This window comes from Mytilus californianus, unplaced genomic scaffold (genome assembly GCF_021869535.1).
Source record: "Mytilus californianus isolate M0D057914Y unplaced genomic scaffold, xbMytCali1.0.p SCAF_11, whole genome shotgun sequence".
Classification (NCBI taxonomy): Eukaryota; Metazoa; Mollusca; class Bivalvia; order Mytilida; family Mytilidae; genus Mytilus; species Mytilus californianus.
The window spans coordinates 69597289-69616191 of NW_026262593.1; the positions used below are offsets into that span (position 1 = coordinate 69597289).

Consider the following 18903-nt stretch of genomic DNA (forward strand, 5'->3'; position numbering starts at 1 on the left):
TTAAATTATTTATCAACTGAGTATGTTTTTATTTATTCCTTATTTTCTAAATCAGGTTGGGAAATTGTACAAAGAAAAATGTTATCACTGTTCAGTAGATTTTACACGGTTTAAAACAATATCCTTCATCGGGCCTCCTCAATGTTATCTATAAATACCGCATCAGTTGTAAAAGTCACGTGGTCAGGTAATCAATACACAAAAAGAAAAGTATCACGTGTATTGATGATCAAGTTGTACTGCAATTAAAGCCAACATCAACAGTTTCAAATAAGATGGCCTTAATTTACAAAGTGTTAAGTACTCACAGAGAGAAGATAGATTATATAAACAGAAACAAAAACATGAGAACAGTCAGGTACTGAAGCTGATTGATGCAATGATGGTTACTGTATTACGATACACAGAAAAATGACACAATACCGAGGATAATATTTTATTTATTTTTAGAATGAAGAAAACAAAACAGTTATAAATAATTTTATTGCATATAACACTACTAATTATTTAGACACATATATCAATTTATGCATCCTCTCAGTTACATTTAAGTATCCAGCTGATCATTGACCGTCAAAAATATTTCTTTGAAAAATGTCCGGCTGTCGTCAGGAAATTTTGGAAGCCCTGATCACCCTACATGAACACATTTATCTGAAGCTAAGCCGACCAGTCTTTGCTCTAGATATCTTACTCCTAAATGCAGCATGCTTAGTGGAGAAGCAGCAAATAACAATTTTAAAGTCTTTGGTCTGACTCAACCGAGGTTTGATACCTTTAACTCTTGCACTTGAGACAAACATGCTACCAGGAGATCACCAAGGCGATACTTTTAATACATGGTAACTGCATTAATAATGGTGAATCTTGTCCCCTGTAAAATATCATAATATATAAGCTTGTGGCTGCAATATCAGGGATAACAGAGGACTTGTAACTCTCATCAGGGCTTATTTGGCCTAATATGTCATCCAGTTTGTCTCTATTAGATTCACTTATATGCCTGTATTCATGTTGACATAACACGACATGGACACTGAGGACTTCATCAATAATGAATATAAAATAATAGTAATTATGACTTCAAAGTATCACTAGTGTTTTTTGGAAAGTACAGTACAAGTTTCGCGAAAGGCTTCCCAAACTCTGAACACCAAGTTTTTTCTTGGTGTGACACCAGGAAACTCCAACATCCCTCCCTAAATTCTCGGAGAAATTTGGGAGTATTCCCTCCGACTTCCGCGTAAATTCGCTAGCTTTTGTTTATTGTATTAGCGACATCTCTCCCAGTCCGGTGTGACGCGGTGTCACACCAGGTAATTAATTGCCCTAATCCTTCTGATCTATACCGGCACGCGACAGTCAAGGTATGCGAGATTACTTATGTAATTAAACAATTGTATTTCCTGTCTATTGATAATCAGGTTATATTTCTGATTGCTTGAAACAAATAAAAGATTTAAAAGCAAAACGTTGTTGTTAATTCTTTCAATTACACTGTACATTTAAAAATAGTTTTATTAAAATAAACTATATTTGATTTTTACCTCGTTTTTTTTCTGGTCAGTAAATTAATATTTCATTTACAAAAGAGATATACTTGTGTAAAAATAAACGGAGACTTACGCTGAATAAATGTGGGCAGTTTAAAGGAAAATTACATGTCTCAAAGTTTTGTATACAAGTAAAAAAGAAAATATTATTCACTATTCGTTATGCTAATAAGTCCACGCCATTTTCATTTTACGATTACATAATTGCTTGAAACAAATTAAAGATTTAAAAGCAGAATATTGTTGTTAATTCTTTCAATTGCATTAAAGTTTTATAACAAAAACTATACTTGATTTTGACCTTGTTTAAGTTCATCGGTAAATTATTTTATTTACGAAAAGAGACATACTTGCGTAAAAATAAACAGAAACTAACGCTGAATATAAAAGTGAGCAGTTTAAAGAAAATTATGTGTCTCAAAATTTGTATATGCAAGTAAAAAAGAAAATACTATTCACCATTCTTATGCTTAATAAGTCTACAGCATTTTCTCTTTACGATTTGTTGGCATTACTTTAGGATAAATAATTACATTTCGGCTACCACAGGAATACTTCTATAGCTGCATCAACTCCTCGTTGCATAATATTCATTTACGCACAATGAATGTAAACTTGTGTGTTGTATAAAGGACAGTGATTTTTAAATTTTTTAAAAGAAATTAATTGCCGTGGGAAGACGATACACATCTCAGTGATCAACAGTCCGTGGTTGAACTTTGAACTTGACTTCGCTCACAATATTGAATGCTAAAAATAGTGACATCAATTTTGTCCACGAGATTTTTATTTGGTGGGAAATATTATCACGTAACGGTAAACTCAGGTGACCTTTCTGGATGACCGTGGGAAAATTCATGACATTTGTATGCCTTAAGATTGAGGCTCTAGAAGGTCCTTTTACAATTGATTAACCGGAATCTAAAATAGAATCCTTTTCTGAATAAACGAACACCAGCCTTTTAATTTTACGTTTCTCAGTCAACACAGGACATAAACCTGGACATTATTTATACGTCCATGGTCAACAATATACATAAATGGTAGATGAAAACAGGATGCATGTCGTTCAGTTCCTGTTGGGCAATGGTAGAGATCCTCTGTGAAAATGTGTAGATCGTAAAAATCCGATCCACATTTTTTTCACATATTTCTTTCTTGTAGAACACGATATAATTTTATTTAAATATTCTATAGTATTAATTGTTGAAATACTTCTTTTTTTTATTTCGCCAAGGAATTTTAACGAGCAGTAAAATACGGATTGCGCCCATCCAATTTTATTTTAAATAATAAAGGATCAATAACAGATCATAACAGAGATAAACAACACATGATTTTTTTTTCTTCATATAATTAAATTAGGTTGTGATTATTGTGTTGTGTCTGGGCGGGGAATGTCTCTCAGTGTTGTGTTTTTATGAATATAGGGCACATTGCATACAAAACGTTTTCCCTTCATTCAACAGAGTTGTCACTTTACAGTTTCTTTTCTGAGTTCAAATATTTCAAGTCGGTAATCTACCGAGGTAGTGAAACATAATATTTTACATTGCAAAATAAATTGAAAGTAACAGAGTTCACTTGTTGATCCGATAAATTAACTCTTGGGTTTAGATTGGACAAATTACCGTAAAAACATCATTTTGACCGGACTATAATAAAAATACAAAATAAGGTAATAAATCTGGCTAATCCGATTATGTTGTCACGCGTCATTAATTTTCAGTACATCCGATGGGCAATAAACCAATTAACAGCCATGCGGTGTTGGGAGAGAATCTTTGGAGGAAATTGGGAGTATAATCCGTGATTCGCGGTGTGACACCACTACACTCCGAAATCCGTGATTGGAGTTCGCGATCAGGGGCGTTTACAGGATATTTGAAAGAGGGGGTGTAGAATAAAATAACTCGCCGAGCGGAGGGAGGCGAAAATTTTTTTACCTTTTTTTTGCAAAAAAACATAAAATAATAGTGAAATGCACTAATGTAACGGTTCCTGACTTGGAGCATGTATATTTTTAAATAGTTGAAGTATCAGGATTTGACATTTTGGTTGCCAAATTCTCTCCATTAATTGTCTATGGTATATTAAAACGATTGGATGGGTCTTAACAGCAGTAGACCAGTAACGAGAAATTCCAAATTCTAGGGTATTGTTAAGGCGTTACCTAACATTTCAATAGTCCTAGGCCAGGATTTTGTGAACGGGAGGCGTAATTACGGTTGCCCTGTGTAAAGGGTCCATGGGGAAGCTCAGAAGCTCCTGGATTTCAACAATTAAGCATCAAATTATGAAGTAGCCAGACTGATAAATATCTCTCTATTTTAAATTAAGTTCTGATTTCGTTGAACGACACACATGATACAAGAAAAACAAACACTGAGGAAAAAGTTCTTTCGTTCTAAATATTGTAGGCTTTAATGTGGAATACATGATTAAAATGAAAATTGACGTCATTATACTACAGTACTAAAATAAAGCAATCATGTCACTGTCTAGTTCCGATAGGTGGTAAGTAATTTTGCCATGAAGTTCAAACACCATATTTATTTATGTACCATATACGGTATATGGTACATAAATAAATATGGTGCTTGAACTTAATGGCCAAATGTAGGTCAATGTCACTTAGTTACTATGAACGAAAAACCTAAAATGAACACAGAAATACTGACGGACTCTCATTTTCAATGAATGGTTAGACTAAAGTGGATTCAATAGAACCATTTTACGCGGATTTCTCATGGCGTAATCGTCAATTATTTTATCATAATCGAGTTGAATGTCTCTGTGAACATATAGAAGAAGCAGAGCATTTAGACGATCCTCCTTCATGGTGCTTCTCAAATCATTCTTTATCAACTTAAGTGATGAGTTAGCTCTTTCGGTGGAGCTTGACGTGACGCTTGTCAAAGCAAGTAAGAAGAGAACTTTCATGATGTTGGGAAATAAAGTCAAGCATGCCCTTACATCAGTTAAGGTTGATGTAATTGACTCTGGTTTTTCCGGTTGGTTTTCCCAAAACAACTTCCAGATTCTCATCTCTTGCCTGAATGATTCGGGCTAAGGCATATCAGCATTGTAAAAATCATAAATATCATTCTCCATCTCTTGGGAGATAAGGTGAACTCGGGCACGAACCACAGAGACAGCCTCTTGACCAAAACGCATATCAAGTTGTTGAATTAGCTCATCAAGATAAGGTAAGTAGATTGCCCGTTTAAAGTATTCTTTATCTGATGTAGAGGGTACATTGTTATGATGTGTCTGTCTAGCACAACGACGGGGCATTTTTAACTCATCAAGTCCAGCCTTTACTGCCATGCCAGACGCTTTACTGTAAACTAAGTCAAACTCTTGTTCATTTTTACGGGTTTCTTCGATGATCTGTTTCACAGCTCCGATCATTTTATAACCTTCAACAATGTCCAAAGATGAGCCTTGAAGCTTAGAACTTACTCCACGTACATAACCAAGGAAGTTGTGTACTGTATGGAAGCACATAATAAATGTACTATCTGTTATTTTGGACAGAAGGCCATGAGCGTCCGTAATAGCCTTTCTGTCCCACGAACGTCCCTCATTGTAGCTTATGGCTTCTAAACACCCTACCAATGCCTCATACATTGTCGCGAATGTGTCGAGTGTGGCGTGTTTCTCTGTCCACCTAGTTTCGTAGAAGATTTTGAATTTTGATTTAGAAATTTTGTTATTATCTTGTCGATTGTTGTTAACATCTTCTACTGCCGTTTCTAGTCGTCGGCTTCTTTTAGGGGAGTATTTAAAAAATATCCCAAGTTGTTTGAGAGAATCTAGCATGAGATGGATTTCTGTAACCATACAACTTTTACACAGCACTAAACTTAGATTGTGACTAGCACAATAATGATACGTTGCGCGTGGAGAGATACGTGGCAACCGTGCGGCACACCTGGCATTTTTCCCGGACATATTTCCTGCCTCATCCATAGTCTGCGATCTACATAACTGGATGTCCAAACCATTACTAGTGAGGGACTGAACGATAAGATTACAAAGTGATTCGCCAGTAGTTTCCTCCGCCAAAATAAATTCTAGCAGGCGTTCTACTTGAACTCCATCGACGACATAACGTAAAACCAGTCCTAATTGTTCCCAATTGCTAGTGTCTGATACCTCGTCGCATTGGATTCCATAGTATCCACCAAAAGGCTGAGACTTCACTTCTTCCACAATAGATTTCTGAATGTATGTCTTTATGCAAGTTAACAGCTCGTTCTGAGAAGTGTTTGATGTGTAGGTTGCTACTTTTGAACACGTTTCAAAATGTTGTTCTAGGGTTGTATCGCCCGCTTCTATTCTAAATTGTATAAGTTCTTTGAAATTACCCTTGTTCTTACTATCGCCTGCATCATCATCCCGATGTCCCCGAAGCGCCATTCCACGCCTACCACAGAACTCTAAACACTTAAGCATAGATCTGATGATATCGCGGTTCTTAGCGATGATTGCGGCATTATTCGATTGCAGATTGACGTCGATTCTGAGCGACTGATTGACACACGATTTCTTAAACCCGTTCAATCAAACCACCGAGTCAGCGTGATAACCAGTCTGTGCATGCTTTTTCAAATCCATAGTGGCGTCTTTCCATTTATTGAATGGTTCTGTAACCAACAATCTTGGTCTGCAACCGGATGTGTCCGGAAAAAACTTACAAGCAAGGCAATATAACCCATCTTTCGACTTTAAATAAGCTATGAATGGGAATTGCTCAAACCAATCGCGACAACAAGAACTTTTAAAAGTACCGCTTTTGCATCTTTTATCTTTATATAATTTGAACGGAAATTTAAAGCCCCGTTCCAGACACCGATTAGACAAAATCCTGAATTTTACATCATCCGATAGGGTATGTTCATCGATGACTCCAATATCATCTGATAATCGCGATCCCGAGGTATCGTCAACTTGAATTCCCGCAGTTTCTTCGTTTCGTTCATTAGTGAAGATAGAGGACTCATCATCTCCAGTACCGGAAGTTTCATCGTTATTGTCATTATAGGACATAAATGAATCATCATTTCGAGTACCTGTAGTTTCAACGTTATTTTCATTGATGGACACAAAAGACTCATCCAACTACGAAGTTTCATTGTTGCTTCCGTTATCAGAGTGGAACGAAGACTCTTCCTCAACTGGCATTTCATGGGCAGTACGTTCTATATTTGGTATTTCAGTCTCATAGTCAGTTGATACTGGTGAATTAGACGCCCGGACGAATCGAACTACGCCAGAGTCGACCACTCTTAGTTTAGAATTAATAAGGGGTGTTATCTCAAACTGTGATTCAGCGATTTGGTCTGTGATCGATTTGTTTAAATCTTTGATATATGATATCAAACTTGAACACGAAGCAAATGACAGTACAACAGCTTTACCGGATGGAACACATAGTCCCATGTCATTGCGACTGTGTGAATCAATACAATAAAGTACCCCTTGAGCCTTTTTTAAACCGATAGTTGAACCAGGGTTACTCCCAAGTGTAATGAAAGAGGTTTCACTCTGTGATAATGATTGGTGTATTGCAGACTCTAAAGTAAATGTTAAAGCGTCAGAATTGTCCCTTTCCTGTTCCACAAGTCCACTCATCGGATCTTTCAATGTAATAGCGTAACTTTCGTTTTCAATACAAATATTCTCCGGAAACTCTGTTATTAGCATGTAGCCATCGGTAGAACAAACCTTATGGTACAAGTCAGTACCTCTTAGAAGAATATTATCTACTTCATCTCTAGTCTTTGGAATAGTATTATCCAACATGAAAGCCAATGAAATGCATGTACATTGTCGTCCACCGCCGTCTATATCACCTTGATGCATGGACCCTTTGCAAACCAGCCTAGAATGCAAGAACAATTTGAATAACACAAACACGGATGATACACTTGACACATTTTTACGGAACTTCCCCATTTTTGCATTCTTGTTAAAGTTCATGTCATTGCTATACACGTAGCCAAATGACGGCCATCCGCCGTAAAAAATCAAAGTCCAATTACTGCCACAAAATTTGACGAAACATATATGAGGGTGGTAAAGGGTTATTTTTGTGCAACGTGATCGTTTTTTAATTCACGTTCAACGTGTTCTGCTTATTTAATTTTAACGTGCATCGTGATTTTCAAATGCTTATTTTTCGTGCTCGGTATTTTTCAAATAAATTTCAAACACTTGGCAGGGATCGTCAAGAAAAACAAGGGGGGTTGTTATAATTTTGTTTAAAAGCCGTAAACCATTTATATCATAAATGTGTATACTAAATCGGGAATATCAAGTAAAACAGAGAGTTTATATACTAGTATACAAGAAGAAAGTGACTCAGTCACAAGTCAAAAGGTTCACATCAAAGTCTTTATTTTTCGCGCAACGTTCATGACGGAAATTATTTCACGTTCATCGTGAAATTATGTCTTATTTCCCGGTTTTTTTTATGCGAGCACCCCCTTTTCGAACCCTCATATGTAATGGATTTAATTTTATAACACTAAACAACTGCATTGAACTGTGCAAATGTTAAAAACATGTATCCGGCCGTTCTCGAGTTATTATATTAAAACCACAGGGTGGACGTGTTTGTGCTGTATTTAGACCCCTCTACCAAGAAATTTGTTTTGCATGGACACGTATAAAAATTGTGGTTTTTATCCACCTAAATCATAGGTTTGAACGTTGTTTTCAATTTAGACTTGTACTAACGTATGATACCCCGTTCTAGATATAGTCAAATCTGACCCCTTCCAAGGCAAGGCGAAAAAAACATAACCCCATTTCAGATAATTTAGCTATAAATGTAACCCCGTTTGTAGGAACATACCTGGTATCATATACATAGTGAGTGCCCCCCCTGGTAGATGTATAATGACCATTGAGGAAGTGTCACACAAAACAACCATTTCATGTATAGATTTACTTACCTTTTTGGTTGTTTAAAAAAGGTGTCCAAGACACCTTGAGATAATTTAAAGGTCTTTTGACGCTTTTGTTTTGACGTCGACATCTTTGACGATTTCACTATATATCACGTCAACAACAATGGATACTAATCGCAGAGTCAAATACGGCGGAGAAACGAAATTTTACAGATCACACATCGGATGGGGGAATCAGTATAAAAAGAAATCAGAGTATGTGTTTAATTGTTGAATATGAAAAATTGCCATATTCAATACAATATTAGCAGATTACGATAGTCTTTTTTTTTTTTTTTTTTTTTTTTTTTTTGGAAAAGGGGGGGCGTACGCCCATTACGCCCTAACCTGGACCCGCCCCTGGCGATTACAAACTCTCTGTGCGTACTGTACATGCATATTTGTTGCTTTTCTTGTTAAACATTTAAAATTTTTCATTACAGAGTGCATGCAAGTACTAAAACACTACTTAATCAAAGCTTCATTTATTTATGTACAAACACTCTCTCTTATGAGAGCTTAAAGCTTTTTTTTGTGTATGCTGTTTGTATACATGTCTGTTAATGAATTATCTTTAACTTGTATGATTGCATTTGATTTCCCTTGTTCATGATTTGACCTCTGGATTTCAATTTTGGTTCTTATATTTGCCAATGCTATATATGTTACAGAAATTTTGTCTTTTTTTTACTGTGGGGTTCAATATGCATCTTTTTTTCGTATAAACTTTTTTATTTCACCCTTGTATTTCCTTGAGGAATTTAACTCTGTCTTGCCTCTGTGAAAAGAATGTATGTACAAACTGTGAACAATTCTTTATAAGATGTATGTAAAAGCTGTGAACAATTCTTTATAAGATGGATGTACATACTGTGATTAATTCTTTATAAGATGTATGTACATACTGTGAACAATTCTTTATACGATGTATGTACATACTGTGAACAATTCTTTATACGATGGATGTACATACTGTGAACAATTCTTTATACGATGTAAACACATACTGTGAACAATTCTTTATACGATGGATGTACATACTGTGAACAATTCTTTGTAAAATGTATGTACATACTGTGAACAATTCTTTATAAGATGTATGTACATACTGTGAACAATTCTTTATAAGATGGATGTCCCTTGGCATTGGGTACAAATGGTAAAGCATAGTATGGTAAAAACTCTGTTGTCTGACTCAGTGTAGCACCTCGGGTTTCTAAGTACTTCTTAAAATCTCCCATAGCTCTGTCAGCATCTCTCTATAAAGAAAAATCAACATGGCTGTTACCTTCATATTACTGAATATTAATTATTATTCATGGGATATTAGTTTTTGTGGATTTCCTGGGTAAAGGGAAACCACAAATTTTAAAGTTCAACGAAGTACAAATTTACTATTGGTTTATATTTGATTTTTGGCAAAACCTCAAAATCAAATATCCAAGAAACTACAATTTTTCTTCAATCAACAAAAAAAATGTATTCACAGTATAAAACATTACAGATAATACAGCAAAAATTATAAATATTTTACCACCATTTTGATTCTGGTCCAGATATCATATATATCTGTACAACAATATTGAAAAGGATATACTAACATGGTTACACAAATTATCTTACCTGACCTCTTGCAAACTTTATTGGATACACAGCAAAATATATATTGACATAAAATTCTAGTTTCTTTGCCACTGGGTCCTGGTCTTTGACAGAGGCTGCCAAATTTTCACTCCATAACTTCAGAAATCTGTCTCTCTTTCCTTTATGGAAATTTTGCATCAATTCATTCTAAAAACAAAAGTTCATACAAAACATGTGAAAACAAATTCAAAGATGACAGCTTTAAAAAATTTCATTATTTGGAATCTTCCAAATGGATAAAAAATAATCATCGAGTAGATTTGGTCGTTCTTTTTGGGGGTTTTGTTTTATTAACATAGCATCAACTATTCCTGAATAATGAAAAACTATATGTTTCATTTTGATGAAGAATTTAATATTTTGATTTTTTTGTTATGAAATGCTATTATTGAATGTGTCAATGAGACAACAACCCGACCAAGGAGCAGAAAACAGCCCAGCAAAAAAAGAAGCAGAAGATGGTGATTGGTTTTTTTTTGTGTTTAATGCCTATTTCAGTACACTTGGCTATATAATGAGGGCCATTTTTTATTTGTGGTGGAAGTCAGAGTATCCAGAAAATCCATTGCATTCAGCATGAAAACTTGCAATCCAAGGCGATTAAGATTTGAGTCAAACAAACCTTGGCTTAACAGGGTTCGAACTTACAACCTGAGTGTACAAAGGCTAGTAACCACTGTAGATGAACTATTTAGATCACTTGGCCAACCAGGCCCAAAGACACAAAAGGGACAATCAAAAATCATAATAACATGTTTATTGGAAATTTAATAATTTGTTTAGTGTAGATTTGCCTTTGTGTAATCATTACAGTTAATTCTAAATGAATAAAGAAATTGCACTATATATATTTTTTTTTTTGGTTTTCTGTATTGCCTATTTATTTTTCGTTTGAATTTGACTTTATTCTGTGATTCAATTACAAATCACTATTACTGGTGAATTTTTAGTGAATGCTGGTGATCTTAGATGATTCACTCTGAAATCTTCCTCCAATTACATTTGACTATTTATGATGAGGTTGTAGAATAGATTATTATCGCCTCCAATTACCTTGTATGACAGTGTATCCCTAAACATCAGCAAGCTTAGAGTGTTTTTTTTTACTGCATCACCTAGTGTGTTCAGTATTTAGTTGTTTCTATTAGTATAATTACCATGACAACCAATTAAATGTATAACCAGTACTTTGTTATCCGAATCTGAGTACAAATACTTATATTTCTTTTACCATGACTACAGAATAGCTGTATAGGCACATGCCTTCTGTTTAAATCAAGGATTTGTATTACCATAACAACTGAATACCTGTATAGCCAGTAATTTCTGGTTTGATTTAGATTTTATACTCTGTGTAGTGATAGGTTTCTGCTTTGTTTCGCATTCTTTCTGGAAAGATACCAACGTCTTGTCAAATGTCACAAACTCCAGGTACTGAAAAATACAATTGTACAAGGTCAAGCTCATTGTCAATCAATTCCCATGGCCAACAAAGTATCTGATGAACAAAAGTAGCTAGTAAAAACTGGTCAATTCTTAACTTGTAAAACTATGGATAGGATATGAGTATTTTTGTTTGAAAGTTTACTGTGACAGTGTTGAGTGTATCAGTGTTCTTTTTATGATGTCATGCATAATTAGCATACATGTACAACTTAAATTTCTTCCAATGCAAATTTCAATAGGTTTTTGGGATCGCAAACAGAGTGTATGCATCAATAAAAAAGATTTAAAAAAAATGTTTGTCAAACATATAGTGACTTTTTAAAATTATGTTAGTAATTATGACAAATACTTTATCTGAGTTGAAAATTCAGTTTGGTAAAACCTGCACTTTATTTTAGACCTAATTGTAGATGAAATCCAGAAGATGTTGTCAACTTTCACAAAATTCTCTATGTTCTACCCACAGGCACTTGTCTCAGAAAAAAAATTTCCTATACACCTTAATATAAAAATAAAAATTCTGAGACAAGTGCCTGTGGTTCTACCCAATTGGGGTGTAACTGACAAAGCTTTGTAAGAAAATCAGGACAAAAATCTTCACATTTCACTTTCTCACATACATGTAAGTGAATATACATGTATGCATTAAATTAAAGCACTTTTCATTTTACAACAATGGACTTAATATTTGAGGCCCGAAAGGGCCTTTCCTGAACCAAACCTACAAATGTACTACATTTTCTACTTTGTAATAAGATTTATAACATTCGTTTTGTTTTTGACAGTACTCATACTTCACAGAAATAAAGTTTGCAAATCAAATATTTTACATCTAGATAGAATAAGAAATTAAATGATGATTTTTACAGCATAACTAAACATTTCTTTTTTGATAACTCTAAACTCTCTCTTCAAAATTCTGTGTTGTCCACCTCAAATCATTAATTGAACTATTAGACTAAAAGGCTTGACTACTGCATTCATTATATATAAACTAAAATAGCACTTTTTTATAGGATGTAACCAAAAATATTTGTCTAATTATTAATAACTTACCTCTTGTACAATGGCATTGAGTTCTCCCTCAAATGACACAACAGACAGAGATCCAGACATATCTTGTTTCTACCTACCAATTATAAAATTTGCATTATCAAACAAAAAAGGAAATCAAGGATTTCTATTATCAATTCTAGCAAATGTATAATTAATTGTTCGTAATCTCTCCTACTGAGGCTCCTTAAAAGTAAGCAGATTCTGCTCCAGTAGTGGCACCCTTAGTGTTGCTCATGAAAGTAAAGGGTTACACAGAGGTCGAACCCTGTGTCTTGCTTGCATATGCTGCTGTTGATCTAAAAGTGTAATGCTGATTGCTAAAATACTTAGTCCTTTTACATTAAAAAATTCGTAAGGGTTCCGCGGAACCCAGTGTCTCGCCTACTTTTTCTGTTAATCGCAGGCTCAACAAAAATGAGGAAGTAAATCAATAAAAATATTCCTCTTGAAACTATCTTTTGATTGTAAGAAGCTTCTGTCCAAGTTTGGTAAAATCCAGGATAGTTTATGAATCTAATAAATGTTTAAAAACTTTAACTGCAGACTGAATGTAATTTTAACTGGAAGAAAACAAAATTTCTTTCTAGATACTAGCATTTGATTATAAACAAGCTTCTGTCCAAGTTTGGTACAAATCCAAAATAGTATAAGAAAGTTATTAAAATTTAAAAAACTTTAACCACAGAGTGATTGTGTTGTTTCCTGGCAGAAAATCTAAGTCCATTTAAAAGTAAAATACGGAAAAAATGGATTTATTTTTTTACAAAATTTCCTTCTAGATACTAGCTCTTGATCATAAACAAGCTTCTGTCCAAGTTTGGTACAAATCCAAAATAGTATAAGAAAGTTATTAAATTTTTTAAAACTTTAACCACAGAGTGAATGTGTTGTTTCCTGGCAGAAAATCTAAGTCCATTTAAAAGTAAAATAAGGAAAAAATGGATTTTTTTTTTTTACAAAATTTACTTCTGGATACTATCTTATGATCATAAACAAGCTTCTGTCCAAGTTTGGTAGAAACCCAGGATAGTTTAAGAAAGTTATTAAAATTTAAAAAACTTTAACCACAGAGTGAATGTAATATTTCCCGGCAGAAAAACTAAGTCCATTTATAAGTAAAATACGGAAAAAATGGAATTTTATTTTTACAAAATTTACTTCTGGATACTATCTTATGATCATAAACAAGCTTCTGTCCAAGTTTGGTAGAAATCCAGGATAGTTTAAGAAAGTTATTAAAATTTCAAAAACTTTAACCACAGAGTGAATATTTGTGGACGCCGCCGACGACAACGACGACGACGACGCCGACGGAATGTAGGATCGCTATGTCTCGCTTTTTCGACTAAAGTCGAAGGCTAGACAAAAAATCCAAAAAAATCAACCTTTTTTTTCAGATTCTATTTCTTGACCTTGCAAAAGCTTACTTCCAAATTTTAAAACATTCCATAATAGAAAAACAAAGGATATGGGGTATCCATCCATGACACAATTCAGTACATGCACAGCAAAAAACACACAAAAAGCAAAAGAACAGTGCTTTTATTGCTGTTCTTTATCTCAAAGTCCTAGGGAGGCCTTTAACACGGAGCAAAACAAAACCTTTCACCTCACTGCAAGTTTAAGACGGCCTCTAACACTGGTTTGAGCAGAATTCTTTGCAAAATGACCTTCTTTAGACTGCTGTACCCAGATCAGTTCCACTCCGACCTAAGCACTGTTTTGGTAATAGACGTATTTACACTTGTATGCAAATTTGTCTGCCATTACGTAAAATCACAGGTTCCCGTAAACTTTGACATCATAATTCAAAACATTTGACGTCACAATTAAAAAGTGATTGTTGCCTGACGTCAAAAGGTGATTCGGAGTAGATCTAAGGTCATTCGGAGGCAAAATATAGCTAAATACCAAAAGTGTAAATACGTTTATTGTGTTCATTGGGGTCCACTCCACATGCACACTACAGTGGGATACATCTATCAGCATTCCTCGGAAAACTTAAAATGCATTTAAATATACAACCATACTATTATGCATATTTTGGCGTTAATATTGATTCACTTATAGGGTCTTTGCATCGGCACTAAACACATTTATTTAAAAACCAGTTGTTGGCATGACACGGGTTATGTTCTTCTCATATATGTTATGATGGTATGATACTAAACCCCTAACGGGAAGGATTGTGCCTGATATTCATACGATGAAGACATAATCTTTCAATCAGTTTAATTGAAGTCTGGAGCTGGCATGTCAGTTAACTGCTAGTAGTCTGTTATTTATGTATTATTGTCATTTTGTTAATTTTCTTTGGTTACATCTTCTGACATCAGACTCATACTTCTCTTGAACTGAATTTTAATGTGCGTATTGTTATGCGTTTACTTTTCTACATTGGCTAGAGGTATAGGGGGAGGGTTGAGATCTCATAAACATGTTTAACCCCGCCGCATTTTTGCGCCTGTCCCAAGTCAGGAGCCTCTAGCCTTTGTTAGTCTTGTATTATTTTTAATTTTAGTTTCTTGTGTACAATTTGGAGTTTAGTATGGCGTTCATTATCACTGAACTAGTATATATATTTGTTTAGGGGCCAGCTGAAGGAAGCCTCCGGGTGCGGGAATTTCTCGCTGCATTGAAGACCTGTTGGTGACCTTCTGCTGTTGTCTGTTCTATGGTCGGGTTGTCTCTTTGACACATTCCCCGTTTCCATTCTCAATTTTATTATTTGCCAAAAGGTTACGATAAACCTTTGAAAATATTCAGATGTAAATGAAGATCAAGATGCATACAAAATTGCATTTACCTGGATTATGTAGATGTAAATGAAGATGCATATAAAATTGCATTTACCTGGATTATGTAGTTTATTTCTCTTTTAGTCCATTTACTTCTATAGTTCTTGGAATTATTATGAGAATATGCTATTTTTTGTTCATTTTTTTCTATTTTTCTTTGATTTTTATGGTATGCGATGTAAACAATCTTGGAATTATTATGAGAATATGCTATTTTTTGTTCATTTTTTTCTATTTTTCTGTGATTTCTATGGTATGCGATGTAAACAATCTATGTCAAACAGACGCATGGTCTTTGTTAAATAAACGCTTTATTTAATATAAGGTAATTTCGTACTATTTGGCTTTATACCGTAACACTAGTACTAAATTCTGAAACAGTACAAAGAAGGAGAAAATAATTTAAAAAATCATCATGATTTATTTGTATGCTTAAGTATGTTATTTAGGAATTTAATAATTGTGAAGTTCTTAGACATTAAGATTAGATTTGAGTTATCTCTCTTTATACCACGAGGGGAGTCTCTTCCTATATGAAGGTAGAGTGGGTGGCGCATATTCGCCTTGGACACATTTTCGACGTTTTGCTATTTTTTCTGTAAAATTTGTGTGCCTTTACCCAATACTTGCCTAAATAGATGGTAAAGGCTGTTTGTAATGTTACAACTGTTGATATTCCTCTTTAACCCATTTCCAAGGTTATTCGCACATATTGAGAAATACGCAGGTGTTTTTAAATGATTTTGGCAATTATGTAAAATTTATATGGCAATCATGCACAGTCTTAAAGTAAATATTTGCGAGAAAAATCGTATAGGAATGATCTCTCAAGCTAATTCATGTAATTGCAAACATTCGTTTTTATAATGATACCAGGATAATGAGGATTGTCATATCATACATTGCGGCGAAATGGTACACGAACAACTTGATTTCCTCTTGAGTTTGCGTTCGTTTTTAGAACAATTAACCAATGTTTTGAAGATAATTTCTTTAACAAAAATTTTTTTCATATAGTTAAATTTCTGAAACCTTCATAAAAAGTTCCAAATATTCGAATGTAGGTCGGATGTAAGTGGAAATGAACGAATTATGCGGCGAATATGGGTCTCTCACTCTATATACATATGTGCCGCTGGAATGGGTCCCTTTTTTGAGACGTCAAATATATCAATGGGGTGCAATTTTACCGAGGAAATATATCAATAGGTAGTAATTGACCAATTGTGATATATCAATGGGTCATAATTTTTCAGTTTGTTGTGCAACGATCTTCACTGAATTTCCAAAACTCTTTGTCATTAAAATTTCCACATCTGCTGAAAAAAAGTAAAATCACTAAATTACCGAACTCCGAGGAAAATTCAACCGGAAAGTCCCTAATCACATGGCAAAATCAAATGACAAAACACATCAAACGAATGGACAACAACTGTCACATTCCTGACTTGGTACAGGCATTTTCAAATGTAGAAAATGATGGATTGAACCTGGTTTTATAGCGCTAAACCTCTCACTTGTACGACAGTCTCATCAAATTCCGTTATATTTACAACGATGCGTGAACAAAACAGACATTATAAATAAAATAGTCAAAATATGGGTACAGCAGTCATCACTGTGTTACAATATCAAAACAAACAATTATTTACAAAAAAGCACAAAAGCATCTATCAAATTAAAAACCACATTCATTGCTCCGAAACTTATTGACACAAGTTTTGTTATTGATCAAATTTTATTACACTGTCACAATTAATAATCTTTACCCACTAGAGTATAGTAAAAAAAAAGGTCACATATCGAACCTTTTGCACTTATTGAATATATGAATGGGTTATGATTTCGCTGTGAAATATATGTATAGGTAGGGATTTCACAATATTTCAATATATGAATGGGGGGGGGGGGGGGGGTTAAATCCCAGCTGCACAACTGTACCCAAAATCCCATGTTGAGACCCTCACCCGTTCTTTATACAGCTGATTAATTCTATACTCTAAACGGATGTCATATTGTATAATTGCAACAAGTTTGTCTTCTGTGAAAACATGTGTAACTATGTGTAAATCAGTTTTATGTTTCTGTTTTTGTGATTATAGAGGGGATGGACACTTTTGAGGGAGGTGGGAGAGAAAAAAAGATTCTAAAAGTGGGAGGTGGGAGATAGGGGGCGGGAGAAGGGAGAAGGGTACCCCCTTCCACCCCTCATTATATGCTTGCAATGAGCATTTGATAAGGTTTAATAAAAGTTTATAGTTGTACCGATACGGCGATAGTCAAATCGCATTATAGCACATAGATATAGTACTGACCCCAAATAAAAAGAAAATGAAGCCATTTCAATTGATATTTTATAGTGTGTCTTTCTATGTTGTGATGTTACACTATTTTTTCAGGTAGGGTGAAGGTTCTTTAAACGTTTAAACCCGCTGCATTTGTTTGCAGGCTGGTCGAAGTCAGGAACCTGATGTTCAGTGGTTGTCGTTTGTTGATGTGGTTCATAAGTGTTTCTCGTTTCTCGTTTTTTATATTGATTAGACCGTTGGTTTTCCTGTTTGAATGGTTTTACACGTCATTTTTGGGGCCCCTATATAGCTTGCTGTTCGGTGTGAGCCAAGGCTCCGTATTGAAGGCCGTACTTTTACCTATAATGGTTTACTTTTACAAATTGTGACTAGGATGGAGAGTTGTCTCATTAGCACTCATACCACATCTTCTTATATCTATGTAGAGAATATCATATGGGATTTTTTCAATATTACATCCATATCAACCCGAGACACCATTATAATTCAAAGAGCTCTGCTCGATGGATTATATTGGTTGAGGGTCGATACAGTGCGTGATATCTTATACTCATTATTTATTTATTTATTTATATCCCTCTAGTACATGGTTTTTTTTCCACATGAGGATTTAAAACCTAAAGTTCAAAATGAAATTCCAACTACCATGACTTTCAGCAATAAGACTATGATAATATACAAGATATAGAAAACAACTTTAACACATACTTTACAACAATATGGGATAAATATATTACAACTAATATCAAGCAGATAAATTAAATAGTTTCGTGCAAGATAAAATCCCCCCGAATGTTAAATTTTTACATGTATAGTATCTTACTCTAAGTCAACATGATATGTCCGGATGTAGTGATCCTGCGAACTGTTAACACCTTTTTTAGCTAAAAAAAAACCTTAAAAATAATAGCTCGGCGTATCTGATACAATAAAGACATTCATTGTTTCAACCGCCGCTATTTAGATAATGCGTGTCATTGAAACGTTGAAACACAACAATTTAAATCATGAATTATTTCGGGATTTGTTAAACTTTTGTTTAGATACAAAATGTCTTCCATGAAAAAGTTTATACATGTTGACGGTCATTTCGAAAATGACAGCCAACTGATAATTTTTGACACCGAGAATAAATTTT

The 18903-nt window shown here is 34.3% G+C and overlaps 1 protein-coding gene across 4 annotated transcripts in view; it reads right to left on the reverse strand.

The window, feature by feature from the left end:
- The window catches only part of LOC127720602 (lisH domain-containing protein ARMC9-like), a 53511-nt gene extending 37770 nt beyond the window's left edge, over positions 1-15741 (reverse strand). For 2 of the 4 annotated variants that reach the window (XM_052227272.1, XM_052227274.1), the window contains exons 1-5: positions 15512-15741; positions 12659-12731; positions 11465-11590; positions 10136-10303; positions 9622-9771 (exon numbers count right to left, since the gene is read on the reverse strand). In XM_052227272.1, coding sequence (XP_052083232.1) covers positions 9622-9771; positions 10136-10303; positions 11465-11590; positions 12659-12718 — 504 coding nt within the window. In that variant the 5' untranslated portion in view covers positions 12719-12731; positions 15512-15741. Of the gene's footprint in view, positions 1-9315; positions 9410-9621; positions 9772-10135; positions 10304-11464; positions 11591-12658; positions 12732-15464; positions 15478-15511 lie in introns of those variants that run through there. The other 2 variants (XM_052227273.1, XM_052227275.1) reach the window with 2 other exon arrangements.
- Positions 15742-18903: the final 3162 nt, after the last annotated feature.